This window comes from Notolepis coatsorum, assembly GCF_963971535.1.
Source record: "Notolepis coatsorum genome assembly, contig: SUPER_7_unloc_2, whole genome shotgun sequence".
NCBI classification, from domain to species: domain Eukaryota; kingdom Metazoa; phylum Chordata; class Actinopteri; order Aulopiformes; family Paralepididae; genus Notolepis; species Notolepis coatsorum.
In genome coordinates this window covers 891,841-917,342 of record NW_028174879.1, presented here as the reverse complement: position 1 = coordinate 917,342, position 25,502 = coordinate 891,841, and the positions used below count along the sequence as shown (strand labels likewise).

General features: G+C 42.8%; 1 protein-coding gene across 1 annotated transcript in view; it reads right to left on the bottom strand.

Annotated features, from left to right (window-relative positions):
• LOC311232735 (palmitoyltransferase ZDHHC5-A-like) overlaps nucleotides 1–25,502 on the bottom strand; it is a gene marked incomplete at its 5' end in the record, with an annotated part of 26,305 nt that continues 803 nt past the window's right edge. The window contains 5 exons of the mRNA XM_084338316.1: nucleotides 1–467; nucleotides 7,394–8,649; nucleotides 17,118–17,227; nucleotides 23,113–23,218; nucleotides 23,886–24,009. Of these exons, the coding sequence (XP_084194442.1) occupies nucleotides 236–467; nucleotides 7,394–8,649; nucleotides 17,118–17,227; nucleotides 23,113–23,218; nucleotides 23,886–24,009 (1,828 nt within the window). The 3' untranslated portion in view covers nucleotides 1–235. The remainder of the gene's footprint in view (nucleotides 468–7,393; nucleotides 8,650–17,117; nucleotides 17,228–23,112; nucleotides 23,219–23,885; nucleotides 24,010–25,502) is intronic.

Genomic DNA, 25,502 nt, shown 5'->3' with positions numbered 1-25,502 from the left:
TGTCTCTCTCTGTCTCCTCTCTCTCTCCTCTCTGGTCTCCTGTGTTCAGTTTGAACTCCCACATGGTCTCTCTGTATCACGCACCAGTTTATAGTGTGTTGAATACGATAAAGAAACAGCAGTTTCTATTGTATTTAATAATACATAAAGCCCCCACTGCTTGAGAGGGGAGGGGCTATGTCTGCAGTCCAACCCCCCCCTCTCTGTCAACTCCACCCCTCCGTGTCATTGGTCCTCAGACGGAGATCTCATAGGTGGTCCCGCCCACGCCCGTCACCTTCTTCACGCCTGTCTGGGGCTTGTGGGCGGGGCTTTGCGTGGCCGCTGGGCCGGGATAGGCCGCTCCGGGGCGGGTGGACAGGCTGATCGGGTGAGAGGGAGAGGAAGGGGAGGAGCAGGAAGTGGAGGACGAGGAGGCAGGCTGGCCCCCATTGGTCCTCAGAGCTTTCATCTGGATCAAGTCATCCCTGAGAGAGAGAGAGAGAGACAGAGAGAGAGACAGAGAGAGAGAGAGAGAGGGGAGAGAGAGACAGAGAGGAAGAGAGAGAGGAAGAGAGAGAGAGGAAGAGAGAGAGAGAGAGAGACAGAGAGACACAGAGAGAGAGAGAGAGAGAGAGAGAGAGAGAGAGAGAGAGAGAGAGAGAGAGAGAGAGAGAGAGAGAGAGAGAGAGAGAGAGAGAGGGGGAGAGAGAGACAGAGAGAGATAGAGAGGGGGAGAGAGAGAGAGAGAGAGGGGGAGAGAGATAGAGAGACAGAGAGAGAGACAGAGAGATAGAGAGAGAGAGGGGGAGAGAGAGACAGAGAGACACAGAGAGAGATAGAGAGGGGGAGAGAGAGGAAGAGAGAGGGGGAGAGAGATAGAGAGACAGAGAGAGAGAGAGAGAGAGAGAGAGACACACATTTACATTTACATTACATACATTTTAGTCATTTAGCTGAAACGCTTTTTATCCAAAGCGACTTACAAGTTCTGTACGACAAGTCATCAGGAAGGAAGGGCACGACTCTATCAGCTGAGTAACAATGTTCATCAAAGTGTTGAGTGCTACAGTGTAGGTTAGTTTATTAGGACAAGTGCATGACAGTAAGGTTAGTTAGGGTTAGATTATTATTATTATTCTTTTTTTACAGAGACAGAGAGAGACAGAGAGAGATAGAGAGACACAGAGAGAGAGAGAGAGAGAGACACAGTCCTGTTTATATATTATAACATAGTGTTTATATATTATACCATAGCCCTGTTTATATATTATAACAGTGTTTATATATTATAACATAGCCCTGTTTATATATTATAACATAGTGTTTCTATATTATAACATAGTGTTTATATATTTATAACATAGCCCTGTTTATATATTATAACAGTGTTTATATATTATAACATAGCCCTGTTTATATATTATAACATAGTGTTTATATATTATACCATAGCCCTGTTTATATATTATAACATAGTGTTTATATATTATAACAGTGTTTATATATTATAACATAGCCCTGTTTATATATTATAACAGTGTTTATATATTATAACATAGCCCTGTTTATATATTATAACATAGTGTTTATATATTATAACATAGTGTTTATATATTATAACAGTGTTTATATATTATAACATAGCCCTGTTTATATATTATAACAGTGTTTATATATTATAACATAGCCCTGTTTATATATTATAACATAGTGTTTATATATTATAACATAGCCCTGTTTATATATTATAACATAGTGTTTATATATTATACCATATCCCTGTTTATATATTATAACATAGTGTTTATATATTATAACACAGTGTTTATATATTATACCATAGCCCTGTTTATATATTATAACTAGTGCTGTCAGGCGATTAAAAAAATTAATCTAATTAATTACAGGATTTGTAATTAATTAATCTAATTAATCGCATTTTAATCGCATTACCATTTTATGCCTCATATTCTATATTCTATAATCATATTTCAAATTGCATGTGTCCGGATGGCAGAATTCAGTACTGTATCTACAAAACCTTCCGTTTAATCATCTTCCATCTATTAATTTGCTTAGATTTTTCAGGTCTGGTCAATTTGAGCATGGTGTTATTCACAGTCAAAGATAAAAAAAAATGTATTGATATTCTCATTTGGTTCATTACAATTTACTCAAAATAAAATGTTCATTCAATCAATCACCGCGCAGATTGATTGATTGAATGAAAATGTTATTAACAGATTGCAGAATGGGTACAATACAGTACGGCTCAATACACACAATTTTTAAGGGAATGCAGACCAGAGTAAGACTTTCGTCTTGTTTACATCAGGGTCCCCCATTTTCAATTCATAATGAATTGTAAGTAAGGGTGCAACTTGCACCGTGCAATCCATTCTTTGTGGATCTAGCCCACAGTATTTCTGACACTGGGAAATTGGGAATATACATTCCCTGAGATTCATAGATGTCCCTAGAATCAGATACCAAGAACATGCAAATGGACCATATTAAAAAAAAATCTGTAAATGTGTATTCTACATGCTTATGGAATGAATGAGATACAAAAAAAATATTATTATTAAAAAAAAAAATAAAAATAAAAAATTAATTAATTTTGAGTTAATTTTCATAACGCGATTATTTGCTGTGTAATTAATTAATCTAATTAACGCGATAAACTGACAGCCCTAATTATAACATAGTGTTTATATATTATACCATAGCCCTGTTTATATATTATAACATAGTGTTTATATATTATAACATAGCCCTGTTTATATATTATAACATAGTGTTTATATATTATAACACAGTGTTTATATATTATACCATAGCCCTGTTTATATATTATAACACAGTGTTTATATATTATACCATAGCCCTGTTTATATATTATAACATAGTGTTTATATATTATAACATAGCCCTGTTTATATATTATAACATAGTGTTTATATATTATAACACAGTGTTTATATATTATACCATAGCCCTGTTTATATATTATAACACAGTGTTTATATATTATACCATAGCCCTGTTTATATATTATAACATAGTGTTTATATATTTATAACATAGCCCTGTTTATATATTATAACAGTGTTTATATATTATAACATAGCCCTGTTTATATATTATAACAGTGTTTATATATTATAACATAGCCCTGTTTATATATTATAACATAGCCCTGTTTATATATTATAACATAGCCCTGTTTATATATTATAACATAGCCCTGTTTATATATTATAACATAGTGTTTATATATTATAACATAGTGTTTATATATTATAACATAGCCCTGTTTATATATTATAACATAGCCCTGTTTATATATTATAACATAGCCCTGTTTATATATTATAACACAGTGTTTATATATTATAACATAGTGTTTATATATTATAACATAGCCCTGTTTATATATTATAACATAGTGTTTATATATTATAACATAGTGTTTATATATTATAACACAGTGTTTATATATTATAACATAGCCCTGTTTATATATTATAACATAGTGTTTATATATTATAACATAGCCCTGTTTATATATTATAACATAGTGTTTATATATTATAACATAGTGTTTATATATTATAACATAGTGTTTATATATTATAACATAGTGTTTATATATTATAACATAGCCCTGTTTATATATTATAACATAGTGTTTATATATTATAACAGTGTTTATATATTATAACATAGTGTTTTATATATTATAACATAGTGTTTATATATTATAAGTAACATAGTGTTTATATATTATAACACAGTGTTTATATATTATAACATAGTGTTTATATATTATAACATAGTGTTTATATATTATAACAGTGTTTATATATTATAACATAGTGTTTATATATTATAACATAGTGTTTATATATTATAACATAGTGTTTATATATTATAACAGTGTTTATATATTATAACAGTGTTTATATATTATAACATAGTGTTTATATATTATAACATAGTGTTTATATATTATAACATAGTGTTTATATATTATAACAGTGTTTATATATTATAACATAGTGTTTATATATTATAACATAGTGTTTATATATTATAACATAGTGTTTATATATTATAACAGTGTTTATATATTATAACATAGTGTTTATATATTATAACATAGTGTTTATATATTATAACATAGCCCTGTTTATATATTATAACATAGTGTTTATATATTATAACATAGTGTTTATATATTATAACATAGTGTTTATATATTATAACATAGTGTTTATATATTATAACATAGCCCTGTTTATATATTATAACATAGTGTTTATATATTATAACATAGTGTTTATATATTATAACATAGTGTTTATATATTATAATTTATAACATAGTGTTTATATATTATAACATAGCCCTGTTTATATATTATAACATAGTGTTTATATATTATAACATAGTCCTGTTTATATATTATAACATAGTCCTGTTTATATATTACAACATAGTGTTTATATATTATAACATAGTGTTTATTAGGGGTGGAACGGTTCACAAAATTGACGGTTCGGTTCGTATCACAGTTTTGGGGTAACGGTTTTCGGTTCGGTTCGATATACCTTGTTTTTTATAAAAAAAATTAAATGTAACACTCCAAAAATGTAAACATGCTTCTCATTTATTAAAAAAATTACAATAATAATGTTTGGCAGACCAAACTGACTGAAAATATAGGCTACATTTGTCAAAGTATTAACTTAGTGCAAACAAACTAAATAATTAAACCTTTCTATTTTTGTGGCCACATTATAGACAAAGGCCATCAACATAATGTATGCATAATGCTCAACCAGCACTAGACTTTCCTTTCTTTAAAATAAATACAAAAAAACAATGTCAACAATGTTTAAATTCCCTGATTGTCAGTTCTTAACACTTTGAGTGCCAGCCACGTCTTATCAGACCTCCCATTGAGTGCCGACGATGTGAAATGTCGTTTGTTTGACATCTTTTTTTTTATTGGCGATTTGAATTCATATTTCATCAATCGAGCCTCGGGTTAGTGCTGCAGAGTCTCTCTGAGCTCAATTGGGAAGATAGCGCCCCCTATCGTCTCTCCCTGTGTAACTGCACCCCATCAGTTCTGACTGATGCAGGGGGAGTGGTCAGTTTCCTCATTTTATTTTTCCCTCAAGGCATCTGAAGGATCGATTGTGCTCGCCGGCCCGGAAAACCCGTGGATTATGTATTTACAGGACGCAACACTGTAATCAATAAGCGTGATCGATATTTGGAATGGCGATCAGGAATTGGAATAATTTTTTTGGATAACATCTGATCTCAGGTAAGGAATCTATTTTACCAGTCTTAGGATAATCAGACCTGTTTTCACGGAGATATAAGCTTTTTCCCTATGCGAGGCCGTGTGTGTGTGGCTGTGATCGCTGATGAGGAAACGAGAGAATATATTTTTCACCCCGCCTCTATAGCGTGCATAAGTACACATATACTATCGATAATCTAGCGTTTATTTGAAAACGATTCATAAATAGGCCGAAAAATTACAACGTTTTTGTGTATTCTAGAATATTCCAGTAAATGCCTTTTATCACGGAATCTTTATATTTTCCTTGAAAACGAGGGCTTTTCAAAATGCTATAAAAAGGATATGAACCGATTAAAAAAACAATCCGTTTCGACAATGTTGACTGCAAACAAGTCATTGAAAGCGACTGGCAGATTAGACACATAATTTAAAACATAGATTATGCGTTTTTTAACGCTATCATTGAAGTGGATGCTGGCACTCAACAGGGTTTTCAATGTTAAATGGCCGGCACTGAAATTGTTAATGGAAAGATTAGTTTTCCGCTTGAAATTAAAGTGCAGTATTTAAAATACAATGAAAGGAATGTGGCTGGATTTTTTTTTTTTATCCACTTTTTCTCCTCCTATTTTTCTGTATTTTCCTCCCATCCCAATTTTAGTCGTTATGCCAATTCCCCCCTCCCCTTCCTGGTCGTTGCGCGCATGTGCCCCCCACTGGTCGGTCTAGGGAGCCCTGAAGTCTATCACATGCTTCCTCCGATACATAGGAGACAGCCAGCAGCCTCTTTTCACCTGACAGCGCGGACTCTCATTGGCGAAGTGCAACGCGTGGGAGGTCACACTACCTTCACCATTCCCTCCCTCGCTGTGCAGGCGCCCCGACCGACCTGTAGGAGTCGCTGTTTACAACGACCAGGACCCACCCTCGCCGGGTTTCCCACCCGCTGACACTGCCAATTGTGTTAGTATGGACGGTCGGCCAACCCGGAAGCACCACAGCTGGATTCGATCCCACTGTCTCTGTGGTGGTAGACAGACGCTTAGTCCGCTGCGCTACCCGGCCGCCATATGGCTGGATTTCTTATCAAAAGGAAAAGTGTCACTGTTATTGAAAATAAATAAATAAACAAACAAATTAGAAGGCCATCAATATAAAATGCAGCATACATCAAACTAACACACACACTGTACTGTTCATTCTATTTTTAAAATACGTACATTGTCTGTCTACATTTATTTAGATACTAACATTATTTAAATATTGAGTGCAACTGTGGTGGATTAACGTAATTTGGTGAGTTGGACCTATCTATGGGTTGTGGCACCGCACGGACAGTTTAGCGTGTGGGACCTTCTCGACTCTAACGCTAACGGAGCTGATAACATGCAGTGGAAAAGCGGCGATAGTCCCGGTTGGAGTTAGTAAACTAAACACAGTTGTATGTTAGCCTTCTTGGATGTTGAATAAACGCCTATCATTGTCTTTCAACACCCCGCCTCTCAGACTCCCATTTTCTCCTCTGCTAGCTACGGTAACATTTCAGGTTGGCTGTATTAGAGCTGGCGGGCTACTACCATAGTAAAAGTGCGTTGTGTTGTTGTACAAACCGTGCTAACGTTAACGTTATGATGTGTGTAGGCCTATGTAATGTTGATGTTTTTAAAGTCGTAATGAAGATTGATTTATAATATATTGCGCTTGCCATTTCCACAAACCGACTAGCACCTCCCGGCTCCGTGCCAAATGAAGATCTTTTTGTGCTCATCCCGTGAACCGAACAATACACACACGCCCCGAACCGTGGAGGTCGTGCCGAACGGTGTACCGAATGCGTACCGTTCCACCCCTAGTGTTTATAATATATTATACCATAGTCAACAAACACAAAAACAAACGCATGACAAGACAAACAACAAACAGGTGAAGGAGGTAACGGGTAAAGAAGGAGGAGCCACTCACAGGAAGTCTGTCAGCAGCAGGAATAGGAGGAGGAGGAGGAGAGGAGAGAAAGGAGCAGGCAGTCAGGCGTTCAGGCTGTTAGCTGCGACAAACTGACATCCCTGCGACCGGTGGGGTAAAAATACTCACTTTGCTGCTTGTATCCCTCCTCCTCCTCTCTCTCCTCCTCCTCTCTCTCCTCCTCCTCCTCGCTCTCCTCCTCCTCTCTCTCCTCCTCCTCGCTCTCCTCCTGCTCCTCGCTCTCCTCCTCCTCCTCGCTCTCCTCCTCCTCCTCGCTCTCCTCCTCCTCTCTCTCCTCCTCTCTCTCCTCCTGGTCCTCGCTCTCCTCCTCGCTCTCCTCCTCCTCCTCTCTCTCCTCCCCCTCCTCGCTCTCCTCCTCCTCGCTCTCCTCCTGCTCTCCACTCTCCTCCTCGCTCTCCTCCTGCTCCTCGCTCTCCTCCCCCCCCCACCCCCGCAGCGTTGGCAGCGGCGGGGGACGAGACCTTCCGGATGAGTCTGTACTGCATCTCAGCCGCCGCTGCGCTGGAGTAGGACAGGGACTTCCCCAGGGGGGGGGCGTGGGGGGAGCGCGGGGGGGCCCCGGCGGAGGGGGGGGGCAGGGGGGCGTCCGTGGAGCGCGTGCGGTACGGGTACTGGTGGTGGTGCGGGGCGGAGAAGCGGGGGGGGCGGGAGGCGGTGGAGGAGTGGTGGTGAGAGTGGTGGTGGTGGTGATGATGATGATGGTGGTGAGGAGGAGGAGGAGCAGAGGAGGGGGGCTGGGGGGCGCCGAGGGGGTCGGCGAGCAGGCGCTCCCTCTCCGGCGGGGGGGAGGAGGTGGTGGAGGTGGAGCGGGGGAGGTAGTGGTGGGGGCGGGAGGGGGGCGGGGCGCGGGGGGAGGAGGAGGAGTGGAGCTCCGCCTCTCTCTGCTGAGCCGAGGTCAGGAAGGGCGTACGGGGTCTCCCCGGGGACATCTCAGGGGCCGGGCCGTCCGCCAGCAGGCTCTCGTACGATAGGCTGCCGTTGCGGGCCGGGTGGTGATGCGGTGGCGTCTGATTGGCCAGGCTCTTGTAGCTGGTGGAGGTGGCGGCCGCCTCGGAGACGTGGGCGGCGCCGGCGGAGGTGTGGGTGGAGCTGGACGAGCGCGAGGCCCCGCCCCCTCCCGCCACAGAGAGCACGGCGGGGTCGGAGAAGGAGGGGTAGGAACGGCCGCCCAGCGAGTATCCAGGGATCCCTCCCTCCCTCCTCTCTCCTCCTCCCTCCCTCCTCTCTCCCCCTCTCTCTCCTCCTCCTCCTCCTCCTCCTCCTCCTCTCTCCAGGCTGGGCTGGGAGCGGAACACCGTCTGCTGGCTGGACTGGAGCAGAGAGGAGGACGAGTCTCTGGAGGCAAGACTCTCCCCACGACTCAGCTGCAAGACAGGGAGGAAGACTTTAGTCTGTCTGTCTGTCTGTCTGTCTGTCTGTCTGTCTGTCTGTCTGTCTGTCTGTCTGTCTGTCTGTAGGTCTGTGTGTCTGTCTGTCTGTCTGTCTGTCTGTCTGTCTGTCTGTCTGTCTGTCTGTCTGTCTGTCTGTCTGTCTGTCTGTCTGTCGGTCTGTCTGTCTGTCTGTCTGTCTGTCTGTCTGTCTGTCTGTCTGTCTGAAGATCTGACTATGAATCTAAAGCTAATGATATGATACCTGGCATAACCGAATCTAGCCGCATGCCTAGTGCTTTTGCTAGGATTTTATAGTCTGCATTTAAAAGGGAGATAGGGCGGTAGGAGCTGCAGTCAGATTGTTCTTTACCCGGTTTCAATATCAAGGTTATTGAGGCCTCAGTGAGAGTTGGAGGCAGAGCCCCTTGGTCCAGAGAGTGATTGAACATTTTTAACAGGAGGGGGGTTAATTTATCTATGAATCTTTTTATATAACTCTATTGGATAGCCATCTGGGCCAGGGGCCTTGCCACTTTGTATCAGTCTAATCGAATCTGCTATATGACCAAGTACTAGAGGTTGGTCCATTTCGCTCGCTTGCGTGCGGGTTATGGATGGGAATTCCAGGTTGTCAAGAAACCCTGTCATATCTGTGTCATCCTCAGGGGTTTGTGAAGTATAAAGCTTGGAGTAGAATGTTTTAAATGTCTCATTAATAAGAGATGGGATGACTGTGAGTTCTCCAGAGGGAGTCCTTATTTGTTCAATTTGTTGGGATGTCGATCAGCTCTTAATTTGGTGTGCCAGAAGGCGTCCTGCTCGTAGAAAGACCCAGGTAATCTTAAAAGTTGTTTTTCAGTCTCACGAGTTGAAAGTAAATTATATTCCATTTGGAGATTTTGTCTTTCCTTGTCTAATTCAGGGGTTGGGGATACTGATACTTTTCTGTCAAATTTTGCAATACTTTCCATGAGCTGTTCCTGCTTTGTTTTGTCTTGCAGAGTAGGATATAATCTCTCCTCTAACTACCGCCTTTAAAGTCTCCCAGAGTAGTGATGGGGATATGAGGTCAGAGTTATTGGTTATAAGGAATTCGTCAATCACCTTGGATATTGTTTGACAGAATCCATCATCACTCAACAATGTGCAGTCCAGCCTCCAAGGGGGGCGTGATTTTTGTAGGAGTGAGAATGAGATGTCAAGTAACAATGCTGCTTATCTCTTACAGAATGACCTCCTAGACCCTAATCAGTCAGGCTTCAGGACTGGTCACTCCACAGAGACAGCCCTCATTGCGGTCACAGAGGCACTTCACTTAGCAAAAGCGAAAGGCCTCTCCTCTGTCCTGATTCTCCTAGATCTATCTGCAGCCTTCGACACAGTCAACCACCAGATCCTCCTCGCGGCCCTCGCAGGAATGGGAGTGGCTGGCTCTGCGCTGACATGGTTGTCATCATACCTCAATGACCGCTCCTACCAAGTGTCATGGAGAGGGACCCTGTCGGCCACCCGCCCCCTGCGGACGGGTGTCCCCCAGGGCTCGGTTTTAGGACCCCTTCTCTTCTCCCTCTACACTAAATCACTGGGTAACATTATCACGTCTCATGGCTTCTCCTACCACTGTTATGCCGACGATACTCAACTCTTCCTCTCCTTCCCTCCCTCAGATATCCACGTCTCTGAGCGGATCTCGGCCTGTCTGTCCGACATCTCCGCCTGGATGACGACCAACCACCTCAAACTGAACCTAAGCAAAACAGAATTGCTCCACCTGCCGGCCAAATCCTCCCCCCTGACCCACCTTTCCATCACAGTCGAGAATGCAGCTGTGACCGCGTCCCCGACCGCCAAGAACCTTGGTGTTGTCCTCGACGACCAGTTGAACTTCTCTGCTCACATCGCAGCGACAACCAGAACCTGCCGATTCCTCCTGAGCAACGTCAGAAGGATACGCCCCTTCCTGACAAAAGAAGCCACCCAACTCCTCGTCCAATCAACAGTCATCTCCCGCCTCGACTACTGCAACGCACTGCTCGCTGGCCTCCCGGCCACTGCCACTAAGCCTCTTCAACTCATTCAGAACGCAGCGGCCCGCCTGATCTCAAACCTACCGAAGTCGGCCCATGTCACCCCACTTCTTAGGGACCTGCACTGGCTCCCCATTGCTGCACGAATCCGCTTCAAGGCCCTTGACCTAGCATACCGTGCGGCAAAGGGAACTGCTCCCGCCTACCTCCGGTCAATGGTCTCTAACTACACACCCTCAAGACCCCTACGCTCTGCATCTTCTGGCCGCCTCAGACCTACTCCTATCCAAGCTCCGGGAGGGTCATCAAAGAGAAGTCGCCTATTCTCAGTCCTTGCCCCACAATGGTGGAATGAACTACCCACCCCAGTTAGGACAGCCGAAACACGTCCAATCTTTCGCCGTCGACTAAAGACTCACTTCTTCAACCATTATCTGAATTAAAAAAAAAAAAAAAAATCTAACCCTAACTAACCATACTGTCATGCACTTGTCCTAATAAACTAACCTACACTGTAGCACTCAACACTTTGATGAACATTGTTACTCAGCTGATAGAGTTGTGCTCTTCCTGATGGCTTGTCGTACAGAACTTGTAAGTCGCTTTGGATAAAAGCGTCAGCTAAATGACTAAATGTAAATGTAAAATGGGGCGTGATCCGATATCACTATAGTTTAGTATTCTGTATTATTGACAGCCGGAATGAAATAATTATCAATATAGAAAGTCAATTCTAGAGAATGTTTTATGGACATGAGTAGAAAGAAAAGTGTTTTTTACTCGGATTAAAAAAACGCCATGGGTCCACACATCCTATTTGGGTCACAAATGATGTAATTGATTTGGCCAGACCAAACAGGATTTATGAAAAACCGCAACTCGTTCTCTAATATCCGACCCCTTTTAAATATTCTTCTCTCCTGCATCTGGTGAGACAACAGAGGTGGTGGTCTCCTTGGATGCGGAGAGAGCATTTGATAGGGTGGAGTGGGGGTATCTACTAGAGGTCCTTAATAGGTTTCATATGGGTCCCAAATGTATTTCTTGGATAACACTTTTATACTCAGCACCTAAAGCATCTGTGAGTACTAATGGGAGGATATCCCAGTACTTCACTCTTGGTAGAGGTACCCGCCAGGGATGTCCTCTGAGTCCTTTGCTATTTGCTTCCCAGTGAATAATCTAGCCTTACAGATCCCTGAAAAGCAACTCCCATTTAAGATATCTAAAGACGGTTTTAAGTATTTGGGAGAGAACATATGTCGTACATTTTCAGACCTTATCGAGAATAATTTCTCACCCCTAATAGCCAAGCTTAAATTAGACATGGAGAGATGGAATAGCTACATATAACTATTGCGGGGAGAGTAAACTGCATAAAAATGAATGTGCTTCCACGTTTTTTATACCTTTTTCAATCCCTTCCAGTCTTCTTACCCAAATCCTTTTTTACTAAAGTAAACACACTGATTTCCCAGTTTATATGGGGAGGCAAGCCCCCCAGAATCAAAAGAGAGTTCCTACAGAGGCCTAGAGAGGGTGGGGGATTGGCACTCCCTGATATAAGAAACTATTATTGGGCAGCCAACATCCACAAGATGATTTTATGGACCCAAGAACCGGCACTGAGTTGGTGTGAATCTGAAGCAGGATCCTGTCAGTCTACCTCACTATTGGCTCTGCTCTCATTTGAATTGCCAATCTAGCTGACCAAATCTTCAAGAAACCCAATTGTTGTGTCCAGTTCTGTCCACTCTTAAAATATGGCTTCAATTCAGGCGCGCCTCTGGACTCCTTCGGTTCTCCAGCCACAGCCCCGTTTGTAACAACCACATCTTTATCCCTCCCCACACTGACGCAGCCTTTTTGACCTGGAGTGAGGGACCTATACACCAATAAGGTTTTTTGTAGTTTTAGCGATCTGTGTGAAAAACTTGGCCTCCCGAGATCTCATTTATTCCGTTACTTTCAAGTTCGAAACTGGGTTAAACAACATAATACCAGTGGCGAACCACATAGCGCGCTCAGCCACGACACGGCCGACCCGGGTTCGACTCCCGAACCCGTCGTTATTTGCCGAATGTCTTCCCCCCACTCTGTCTCCCATTCCTCCTCTGTCTCTCCCTACTGGACTGCCCAGTAGCAATAAAGCGATAAAACGCAAAAAAAAAAAAAAAAAACATAATACCTCCTTCCCTAATATCTCCAACTCAGTAATTGACACAATTCTGGACATCCCCACAAATCAAAAAGGTCTTATATCAAGGATTTACACCCTGATCTCCCGTAACACAGAAACATGTCTTGATAAAATCAAAGAGGACTGGGGGAAGGAATGGGGCGATGCTATAGATGAGAATATTTGGAATGGAGTATTGGCCAGAGTAAATGATAGTACATCCTGTTCCAGGCTCAATCTGATGCAATTTAAGGTGGTCCATCGCATCTACTTCTTACTTACTTACTTACGCCTTTTACCCCGTTTGGGGCATAGGCCGTCAACAAGGGTTCTCCAAGCATCCCGATCCTGAGCCAACCTCTCAAGCTGGCCCCAGGTGTGTCCCATCTTCTTGGCATCATCTTCCAAGTCTCTGCGCCAGGTGTTTCGTGGTCGGCCTCTCTTTCTTTTCCCTTGGGGGTTCCACCTGAGAGATTGTCTTGTGATGCTCAGGGATGGTTTACGGAGTGTATGGCCAATCCATCTCCAACGCCGTTGGAGAATCTCTTTCTCTGCTGGCTGTTGTTGTGTTCGTTGCCACAGGTCTTTATTGCTGATGGTGTTAGGCCAGCGAATCTGGAGGATTCGGCGCAGACAGGTGTTTAGGAAAACTTGTAATTTATTGGTTGTTGTGACAGTGGTCCTCCAGGTCTCAGCGCCATAGAGTAGGACTGACTTCACGTTGGTGTTAAATATCCTGATCTTGGTTGTGATGGAAATGTCTCTTGAGCTCCAGATGTTTTTTAGTTGGAGAAAGGCTCCTCTGGCCTTGCCAATCCTGGCTCTCACATCAGCATCTGTTCCACCTTGCTTGTTAACCATGCTGCCCAGGTAGGTGAAGTTGTCTACCTCTTCCAACGCTTCTCCTTCCAGAATGATGGGTGATGTGTTGTCAGAATTGATTCTCATGACCTTGCTCTTCCCTCTGTGGATGTTAAGCCCAAGCCGAGTAGAGTTGTCAGCGATGGTACTGGTCTTTTCCTGCATCTGCTGCTGGGTGTGAGAGAGAAGGGCCAGGTCATCTGCAAAGTCGAGGTCTTCTAACTGCGTCCATAATGTCCATTGTATGCCATTTCGTTTCTCTGCCGTGGATTGCTTCATGACCCAGTCTATTGCCAGCAGGAACAGAAATGGTGACAACAAACAGCCCTGTCTCACTCCAGTTTTTATCTGGAAGGCGTCGGTGGGTTGACCGCCATGAATTACACTGCAGGTCATCCCCTCATAGGAGTTCCTGATGATATTTCTGTACTTCTCTGGCACTCCGTAGTGTCTGAGTAGCTTCCAGAGGGTCTCTCTATTTACGCTGTCGAAAGCCTTTTCATAGTCAATGAAATTAATGAATAGGGGTGAATTCCACTCTAATGACTGCTCCAGTATTATCCGCAGTGTTGCAATCTGGTCTGTGCAGGATATGTTTTTGCGGAAGCCCGCCTGGTGGTCTCGTAGCTGTGGGTCGACTGCGTCCTTCATCCGGTCCAGTAAAATCCTGTTGAATACTTTTCCTGGGATGGAGAGTAATGTGATCCCTCTGTAGTTTGCACATTGGCTCAGATCTCCTTTCTTCGGTATTTTGACGAGGTAGCCCTCCTTCCATTCTGATGGGATGTGTTCTTCTTCCCATATCTTCTTGAAGAGAGGATGGAGCATCTCTTCCATCGTCTCTATATCGGCCTTCAGTGCTTCTGCCGGAATACCGTCGGGTCCTGCAGTCTTGCCGTTCCTCAGCTTCTTGATGGCTTTGCGGATCTCTTCTTTTGTTGGCACGCTGCAGTCTATCAGCAGATCCCTGTCAGCTTGGTGGATGTCTGGTGGGTCCTGTGGTGCTGGTCTGTTTAGCAGTTCCTCAAAATGTTCTACCCATCTTTCCTTTTGTCTTTCCTCTCCGATGATTGGCTGTCCATCTTTGTCCTTAACTGGTCTTTCTGGTTTACTAAACTTTCCTGACAGCTTCTTGGTGGTGTTATATAAGTCTTTCAAATTTCCATGTCTAGCTGCTTCTTCAGCCTCTGCCGCAAGACTCTCTATATAGTCCTTCTTGTCTGCCTTGATGCTTTTCTTAACCCTTTTTGTGGCTTCTGTGTACTGGTTTTGTGCTTTGACCTTTTCGGCTCTTGTTCGACTGTTGTTGATTAGTGCCTTCTTCCCTTTCCTCTCCTCTATCTTCCTCAATGACTCTGCTGATATCCACTCCTTGTGGTTGTGTTTCTTCAGGCCCAGTACTTCTTTGCACGTTGTACTTACTGCTTCCTTCACAGACTTCCACTTCTTGTCGATGTTTTCCTCCTCTTCTTCAATCAACTCTTGCAGGGCTTGAAACTTGTTCCTAAGTGTGAGTTTGTATTCTTCTAACTTGGTTGGGTCTCTCAGAAGTGCTGTGTTGAATGTTTGTCTCCGATTCTTCTCTCCTGTCCAGTTTTTCTTTAATTTCAGCTTCAGCCGGGCAACCAGGAGGTGGTGGTCTGAGGCAACATCAGCTCCTCTCCTAACACAAACATCTTGAAGGGACCTCCTGAACTTCTTAGTGATGCACACATGGTCTATCTGGTTTTCGGTGTTGAGGTCCGGTGAGATCCAAGTAGCTTTGTGTATCCTTTTGTGGGGGAAAATGCTTCCGCCAATGACCAGGTTGTTAGTGGCGCATAGGTTTGCGAATCTCTCCCCGTTGTCGTTCATCTCTCCTATACCTTGCTTTCCCATTGTCTCCTCGTAGCCTCTGTTGTCACTTCCTACCTTGGCATTGAAGTCTCCCATTATGATGTTGATGTCTCTTTCTGGGTATTTCTGAATGATGTCCTGTAGTCTGCTGTAGTATTCTTCTTTTCTCTCTTCATTGCTGTCATTTGTAGGGGCATAGCACTGGATAATGTTCATGTTTATTTTTGCCTTCATAGTTCTAAAGGAAGCTGCAATGATCCTAGGACCATGTGCTTCCCATCCAATAAGTGCTCTCTGGGCAGCCTTGGACAGCATCAAGGCCACTCCCTGGGTATGGTGTGCATTGTCCTCTTCATGGCCTGAGTACAGTGTCATCTCGCCTGTGGCGAGCCTCTTCTGGCCGGATCCGATCCACCTTGATTCACTGATTCCGAGTATGGCAAGATTGTAATTCCTCATCTCGGCAGCCACCTGCGCAGTCTTTCCGGCTTCATACATGGTCCTTACATTCCATGTTCCGATGGTGGTAATGGCCCTGCTTGAGAGAATGGTGGTTGGCAGGGTAGCTTCCGGATGTTTCCGGCTTTCACTACACTGCGTCATACTTCCTACCTGAGGTCCATCCTCTCTCAGAGCCGGAGATTCTTGGTTTTTCTTTGTTGACGTTTTTGTAGCAATGAGTTTTTTACAGGATGGGGTCGCTGGCCCCAAGCCCAACCTTCCACCATTTCTGGCTTCTGGTGTTTTGGAGTTGGTTTGTTAGTCCCCTCCCCTGGCCTATTGTCTTCCAGGTAATGGATTGCAGCCTCATACCACGTGAGGCCAGACAGGTTTCGGGTTGTGTACAAGCTGTCTCGGCACGTCAAGCCCAACCAACTCCTGCTACTGTGTAACGAAAGCTGCGACCAAACGAGCATTTTCATCCCAGCAGCACAAGACAGCGCATCTACTTCACAAACTCTAAACTCGCCAAAATATATCCCAATATCCAGCAAATATGACGCACATGTTTTGGTCTTGTCAATTCATATATCTGTCACACTTTATTTGTGTCTTAAAACACTTTAATAGTTGAGAGACTAACTGCATGTAAACACAGAGAATCAGATTCAGTCAAGGAGATCAAGATGGAGACAGGAGACACAAGATGGAGACAGGAGACACAAGATGGAGACAGGAGACACAAGATGGAGACAGGAGACACAAGATGGAGACAGGAGACACAAGATGGAGACAGGAGACACAAGATGGAGACACAAGAGGGAGACACAAGATGGAGACAGGAGACACAAGATGGAGACAGGAGACACAAGATGGAGACAGGAGACACAAGATGGAGACAGGAGACACAAGATGGTGACAGGAGACACAAGAGGGAGACACAAGACACAAGATGGAGACAGGAGACACAAGAGGGAGACACAAGACACAAGATGGAGACAGGAGACACAAGATGGAGACACAAGACAAGATGGAGAAACAAGACACGATGGAGACACAAGAAACAAGATTGTGAGTGTGAGTGTGTGTGTGTGTGTGTGTGTGTGTGTGTGTCTTACCTGGTTAGCGTAGGCATGTGTGAGCGCGGTGTGGTTGTGGGCGGGGCTATATGCGGGGCGGTACTTATACATGGTGGGAGTGGGCGGAGCCTTGCTCAGCAGACCACTCTCTATTGGTGGAGACAGAAAGACAAAGAGAGAGAGAGAGAGAGAGAGAGACAGAGAGAGACACAGAGAGAGAGAGACAGAGGGAGACAGAGAAACAGAGACAAAGAGAGACAGAGAGAGAGAGAGAGAGAGAGAGAGAGAGAGAGAGAGAGAGAGAGAGAGAGAGAGAGAGAGAAGCAGTCAAGTCAGTTCCATCTGTAAAGTTACAACGTCTGGATGTGACATGAACATGTTTAGTGAGGTTTTTCATTGTATTGGTTTATTCAACAGGGTCAATGCATAATACATATAATTGCATCATGTATAGGTAGATATAAGCTCATTTAAATGATTTGGAGCAGAATCTAAACAAACAGGCTATAGTTACATTACATTAGCAGGCAAGAATATGTCATACAATCAAGAATAGTACAGATATGTGCCTATTATCAATACATTTCAAAACAAACGAATACCATGCATGTGGTTTGAGTGGGACTACATGGTAGCAACACGCTCCACAGTAAGGCAGCATGTGTTACTGTCACACCAGAGTGAAGGAAGGGTCGACCTCAGAGCACACGTAACAGATAGACAACAATACTACATTTAAAGGTGCTATATAGATAACATTCAGCCACTAGAAGAATAGAAGAATAGACTTTATTTTATTTTTATTTATATATATATATATTTTTTTATCCCAATTTCTCACATTACATTCACCCTGAATGTTGATGTTATCCAGGTGAAAAGTTAACTTCATTCAAGCGAGGCATTGCAATCCTTGACATAAATCATTTGATGTATAATTAAATCAAAGGAAATGCGTTTGGGTCTGAGAGTGTGGCTGGTCTGCCGTTCTGCAGCTGGATACTATTGGTTTGTTTTGGCAAAATTCTTCTGCTCTGTGTGACAATAAATAAATGAATGATGATATGCAATTTAAAACCAAAATTAAGGCCTCAGTATGAGTTTAAGACGTGAACATGGTCATGTTTGTTGAATAAAAAAATAAAAGTAAAAAAAATAAAAAAAAAAAAAAATCCTGATTCTTTATTTTATTTTTTTTGCCGATCCCGATCTTCGGAAAATCACGTGATCGGCCCCGATCCCGATCACGTGATCGGATCGGGACATCCCTACATGTAACACATAACACTGTACATAACAGAATATTTTAAATAATAAAGTGCATGATGAGCGGTAACATAGTGGTTATCAAGTCCAGGTAAGTGCATGGTGCACGTGAGGGGACAGTCAATGAGAGTTTAACAGTCTGACTGCTTGGGGGAAAAAGCTGTTCATAAGTCTTGAACTCTTGGCATGTATGGACCGGTATCTCCTCCCTGAGGGAAGGAGCTGGAAGAGGTGATGTGCTGCTGGGTGTGACTGGTCCTTGATGATACATTTGGAGCGGTGGAGGCAGCGGGAGGTGAAGACGGAGGTGATGTTTGGTAGAGGAGTCCCGACGATCCTGCCTGCCGCCTTCACCACCCTCACTAGATGGTGCTATAGTACCCTGTACCCAAAAAATCTACGCCCGCTTGCCTCAACGACTACCGCCCTGTAGCCCTCACCTCCATAGCCATGAAGTGCTTTGAGAAGCTAGTGAAGGGCTACATCTGTTCCTCCCTCCCCATCAACCTGGACCCTCTGCAATTTGCATATCGCCCCAACAGGTCCACGGAGGACGCCATAGCCCATGTGCTGCACACAGCAGCATCACATCTGGACAAGAGGAAGGGGAACTATGTGAGAATGCTGTTCATCGACTACAGCTCAGCATTCAATACCATAGTCCCCTCCAAACTCATAGCCAAGCTCAGGGACCTGGGCTTGAACTATGACCTGTGCCAGTGGGTCCTGGACTTCCTGACGGGCAGACCCCAGGTGGTAAGAGCCGGCAACTGCACCTCCTCATCCATCACGCTCAACATAGGGGCCCCCCAGGGCTGTGTTCTGAGCCCCCTCCTCTACTCCCTGTACACACATGACTGCGTAGCACAGCGGAACAACAACACCATCATCAAATTTGCTGATGACACAGTAGTGGTGGGCCTGATCTCTGCCAACGACGAAAGGGCCTACCTGGAAGAGGTAGAGAACCTGTCACAGTGGTGTCAGGAGAACTGCCTCTCCCTGAACGTCAGCAAAACAAAAGAGATGATTGTGGACTTCAGGAGGTCGGGGGTCAAGGACTACAGCCCCCTCAGCATCGACGGGGCACCAGTTGAGAGAGTGAACAGTTTCAAGTACCTCGGAGCCCACATATCCGAGGACTTGACATGGACCACACACATTGACAGTGTTGTGAAGAAGGCACGACAACGCCTCTACTTCCTCAGGCGCCTAAGGAAGTTCCAAGTCAGTCAGAAGATCCTTAGGAACTTCTACTCATGTACAATAGAGAGCATCCTGACCGGCAACATCACCTCCTGGTTTGGGAATAGCACTGCACAAGACCGTAGCAGACTACAAAGAGTGACACGTTCAGCCGAACGCACAATTAGAGGGGGGCTTCCCACCCTCCAGAACATTTACAACAAGCGGTGCAAGGGGAAGGCTAAGAGAATTATTAAGGACTCGAGCCACCCGAACAACTGCCTCTTTGAACTGCTGCCGTCAGGCAAGCGATACCGGAGTCTTATGGCGAGCACAGAAAGACTCAGAAGGAGCTTCTATCCCCAGGCCATCAGGCTGCTAAACGAACAATAATCGCTAAACGAACAATAATCACTATGCAACAACCATCAAATGCACACAGCACACACACCCACAAGCACACACTCACTCAAACAAACAACACACTGCAGCACCCACTCTCCACACTTTAGATCACACAAACACACTTACACTTTATATTTATTGATAAAGGATTTGCACTACAACTCGTACACCTACTGTGAATTGTACCTAAACTGCACCTCGTCCATTTATGCCTTGCACTATATAGTATTGTATATTAGTACACTGCACAGTATTGTATATTGTATAGTAACTACGTCTACGAACATTGTACACATGTCTAAACTGAACACTGTGACCTCTTTTTTTACTTCTAATTTTTACTATGTTTTTATTTCATACTTATCTTGTCATGCACAGTCTCTGGAGCGCAACAGTAAGAAGCATTTTGTACAAAAGTATTCTGTACTTCTGTATGACAACTATTAAAGAAACTTGAAACTTGAAACTTGAGTATAGATAACATTCAGCCACTAGATGGTGCTATAGATAACATAGATGGTGCTATAGATAACATTCAGCCACTAGATGGTGCTATAGATAACATTCAGCCACTAGATGTTGCACGAGAACACCAGCATGTCATTTATCCAATCATTCCATTCCATGTGGGGGAATGGGAATAGAATAGAATAGAATAGAATAGAATAGAATAGAATAGAATAGAATAGAATAGAATAGAATAGAAAGACTTTTATTATCCAGAGGGAAATTTGACACTGCAAATCGCTCAACATTAAACATTTAGACAGAACAGGTCACGAATAAGAATAACAAAACAAATCAAATTGCCTAAGATAAGAGTAGAATAAAATAGAATACAAATGGAATCAAATATACAGTAAATATACAGAAGAAGGGAGGGGGGGGGGGGGTACATGATGCAACGTGTAAACAACAACATTCATTTTTTTTTTTGATATTTTTGCACAAATCTTTACATTATTTACAGAGTACCTTTTCACAGCATAATATGCAACATCCAAGATTCGCCTTTTTCATTTTTTGTGACAACATACAAAACATGCAAGAGACTCATACAAATACACTAATAACTGACATGGAAATTAAAGAAGCACTTACAAAAAAAAAACATACTATACATTGTGCATATACATCCCTGATATATATATATATATACGTCATACGTTACATGTAGACCGATCTACCTGCGAGCAGGTATGTGCTGCATCTTTTCTTTTCTTTTCTCTTTTTTTATTTTTATTTTTTTTATTATTTTTTTACGTTTCAGCTACGCATGTGTGTGTCTCCTATATACTTGTGTATCCCCCTATGTGTCAGTGAAAGCCTATATCTCAACTATGTGTATATGTAGGTGTATGTATGTCTATTTCCTATATATGAGTATGTGCATGTATGTGTGCCCCTGACGTGTATACCTTATCCTTGTGTATATGAGTGCGTGTAAACCTATTATGTACACATATGAATATGTGTATCCTAGATACTTGTATGTGGCTATATCTGCGCACATGTGAGTGTGATAGAGACAGTGACCGTTCCATAGACACACCATCCGGACATAAAATATATGTACATATATACATAATATATTATAGAGCACAAGTACCATCAGATCAAATCCCCTTTTTCATATTCATCCTTGATAATATTGTAATCCCATCTTACTCATTTGTCCTCAGATCGTTCAGTCAGGTGTAGAAAACTGTCCCATATCTCAGCGAAAATATCCTCTCTCCCTGCGACTCTATATGTCACCCTTTCATATGATGCTGTCCGAAACATTAGTTCCATCCATTCTTTAAAAGTAATATCAACAGGTGATTTCCAATGTCGTAATGCAATTCTACATCCTGATATCATGGCCATTCTATACCACATTCCCCGGTATTTAGGCAGTTTAATCCCTTTCGGTACTATACCCAAAACACATGCCATTGGGGCGTTATTTATCTTCACATTCAGGACCTTACTTAGGAATATCACAATTTGATCCCACATTTTCCGGACCTTCTCACATTCGTACAACATGTGCAGTAAAGTGCCTGTCTCCTTCTCACATCTCCAGCAGATGTCACTGTCCCTTAATTTCAGTCTGGCCAGTTTACTAGGCGTCCAATAGCTTCTGTTCAGTACTTTGTAAAAAATAAGTTGTGATTGCGCCTCCCTAGAGAATTTACTCCATTTGGATACCAGTTTCTCCCACATTTCCTCAGTAATCTCCTCATGTACATCGTTCTCCCAGCTCAATCTCAAACCCGCCAATTTGGGTGCATTGTATTCTCTTATAACATCATAAAATCTTGACGCACCGCCTTTCCTGCGCCATCCTTTATAGAATATTTCTTGAATTGCAGTAATTGGGCCGCACTTTGGTCCTCCTATTGATGACGATATACAATGTCTAATCTGTAGGAATTTATAAAAGTTTTTATTATCTATATCAAAATCCTCCTTAATATCCTCAAAAGGCAAAACCCCATCCTCCCCGGCTATATCACCCAGTACATGTATCCCCCTTTTAACCCAATCGTCCCATATGACTGATTTCTTCCCAATCTTTAGTTTCTTATTATACCATATAGAGGCTCTCGTAGTTAAGTATGGGCTATCACCAGTCATTTTGTGCGATTGATTCCACGTTTCCCTGATAAATGCCATCAAAGGGTTTTTAAGAGGTATAGGTCTGTCTGATTGTGTCAGGAAGGATTCCAGAGATGAGGGATATATCATTTCCTCCTCCATCTTGACCCAAGCAGGTGCTATTCTGCACATTTCTAAAAGCTCAGTGGAATATTATAATAAAAAAAAAAAAAAAATAAGAATGCTTGTTTTTATCTATAGCACCTTTAAACAGAAAGACAAGAATAATGTACTTAAATGTTGCAGTATCCTGGGCGCCCCAGTGGCGAACCACATAGCGCGCTCAGCCGCGACACGGCCGACCCGGGTTCGACTACCGAATCCGTCGTTATTTGCCGAATGTCTTCCCCCCACTCTGTCTCCCATTCCTCCTCTGTCTCTCTCTACTGGACTGCCCAGTAGCAATAAAGTGATAAAAAAACGCCAAAAAATAAACCTTAAAAAAAAAAAAAAAAAATTGCAGTATCCTGGCAAATATATAATAAGTAGAATACCTACTGTACTGTGTGTGAGTGTGTGTGTGTGAGTATGTTACCCTCAGTGTTGCCTCTCAGTCCAGCGTAGCGTAGCTCAGGTTTCGGGGGGGGAGGCGGCTCTGCATCACATGACTGACTCTCCATCATCTCCAGGCTGGACTTAGACTGAGGGGGGGGGGGGGGGGGGGTATATACAAGTACAGTATATATAAGTACAGTATATATAAGTACAGTATATGTAGGTTATATACAAGTACAGTATATATAGGTTATATATAAGTACAGTATTATATACAAGTACAGTATATATAAGTACAGTATATATAGGTTATATATAAGTACAGTATATATAGGTTATATATAAGTACAGTATATATAAGTACAGTATATGTAGGTTATATACAAGTACAGTATATATATAAGTACAGTATATGTAGGTTATATACAAGTACAGTATATATATAAGTACAGTATATATATAAGTACAGTATACAGTATTATATAAGTACAGTATATATATATAAGTACAGTATATAGTATATATAAGTACAGTATATATAAGTACAGTATACAGTATATATATAAGTACAGTATATATATAAGTACAGTATACAGTATATATAAGTACAGTATATATATAAGTACAGTATACAGTATATATATAAGTACAGTATACAGTATATATAAGTACAGTATATATATAAGTACAGTATACTATATATATACAAGTACAGTATATATAAGTACAGTATATATATAAGTACAGTATATATAAGTACAGTATATATATAAGTACAGTATATATAAGTACAGTATATAATGATGTCCCTACCCGGTGCATGTCTCCATGGACGCCGTTGTCCAGGATCTTGGCGGCCAGCTGTGCTTCTGTGGGCTGAGGCCTCAGGAAGGGGGAGGGACCCACCGTCTGGCTCCGCCTCCTCCGGCCCAGGTACCTGGAGACACGGTGCACTGCTACTACAGACACTACGGTACACTGTGCACTGCTACTACAGACACTACGGTACACTGCTACTACAGACACTACGGTACACTGCTACTACAGACACTACGGTACACTGCTACTACAGACACTACGGTACACAGTGCACTGCTACTACAGACACTACGGTACACTGCTACTACAGACACTACGGTACACTGCTACTACAGATACTACGGTACACTGCTACTACAGACACTACGGTACACTGCTACTACAGATACTACGGTACACTGCTACTACAGACACTACGGTACACTGCTACTACAGACACTACGGTACACAGTGCACTGCTACTACAGACACTACGGTACACTGCTACTACAGACACTACGGTACACTGCTACTACAGACACTACGGTGCACTGCTACTACAGACACTACGGTACACTGCTACTACAGACACTACGGTACACTGCTACTACAGACACTACAGTGCACTGCTACTACAGACACTACGGTACACTGCTACTACAGACACTACGGTGCACTGCTACTACAGACACTACAGTGCACTGCTACTACAGACACTACGGTGCACTGCTACTACAGACACTACGGTACACTGCTACTACAGACACTACGGTACACAGTACACTGCTACTACAGACACTACGGTACACAGTGCACTGCTACTACAGACACTACGGTACACTGCTACTACAGACACTACGGTACACTGCTACTACAGACACTACGGTACACTGCTACTACAGACACTACGGTACACAGCTACTACAGACACTACGGTACACTGCTACTACAGACACTACGGTACACTGCTACTACAGACACTACGGTGCACAGTGCACTGCTACTACAGACACTACGGTACACTGCTACTACAGACACTACAGTACACTGCTACTACAGACACTACGGTACACTGCTACTACAGACACTACGGTGCACTGCTACTACAGACACTACGGTGCACTGCTACTACAGACACTACGGTACACAGTGCACTGCTACTACAGACACTACGGTACACTGCTACTACAGACACTACGGTACACTGCTACTACAGACACTACGGTACACTGCTACTACAGACACTACGGTACACTGCTACTACAGACACTACGGTACACTGCTACTACAGACACTACGGTGCACTGCTACTACAGACACTACGGTACACTGCTACTACAGACACTACGGTACACTGCTACTACAGACACTACGGTGCACTGCTACTACAGACACTACGGTACACAGTACACTGCTACTACAGACACTACGGTACACTGCTACTACAGACACTACGGTGCACTGCTACTACAGACACTACGGTACACAGTACACTGCTACTACAGACACTACGGTACACTGCTACTACAGACACTACGGTACACTGCTACTACAGACACTACGGTACACTGCTACTACAGACACTACGGTACACTGCTACTACAGACACTACGGTACACTGCTACTACAGAC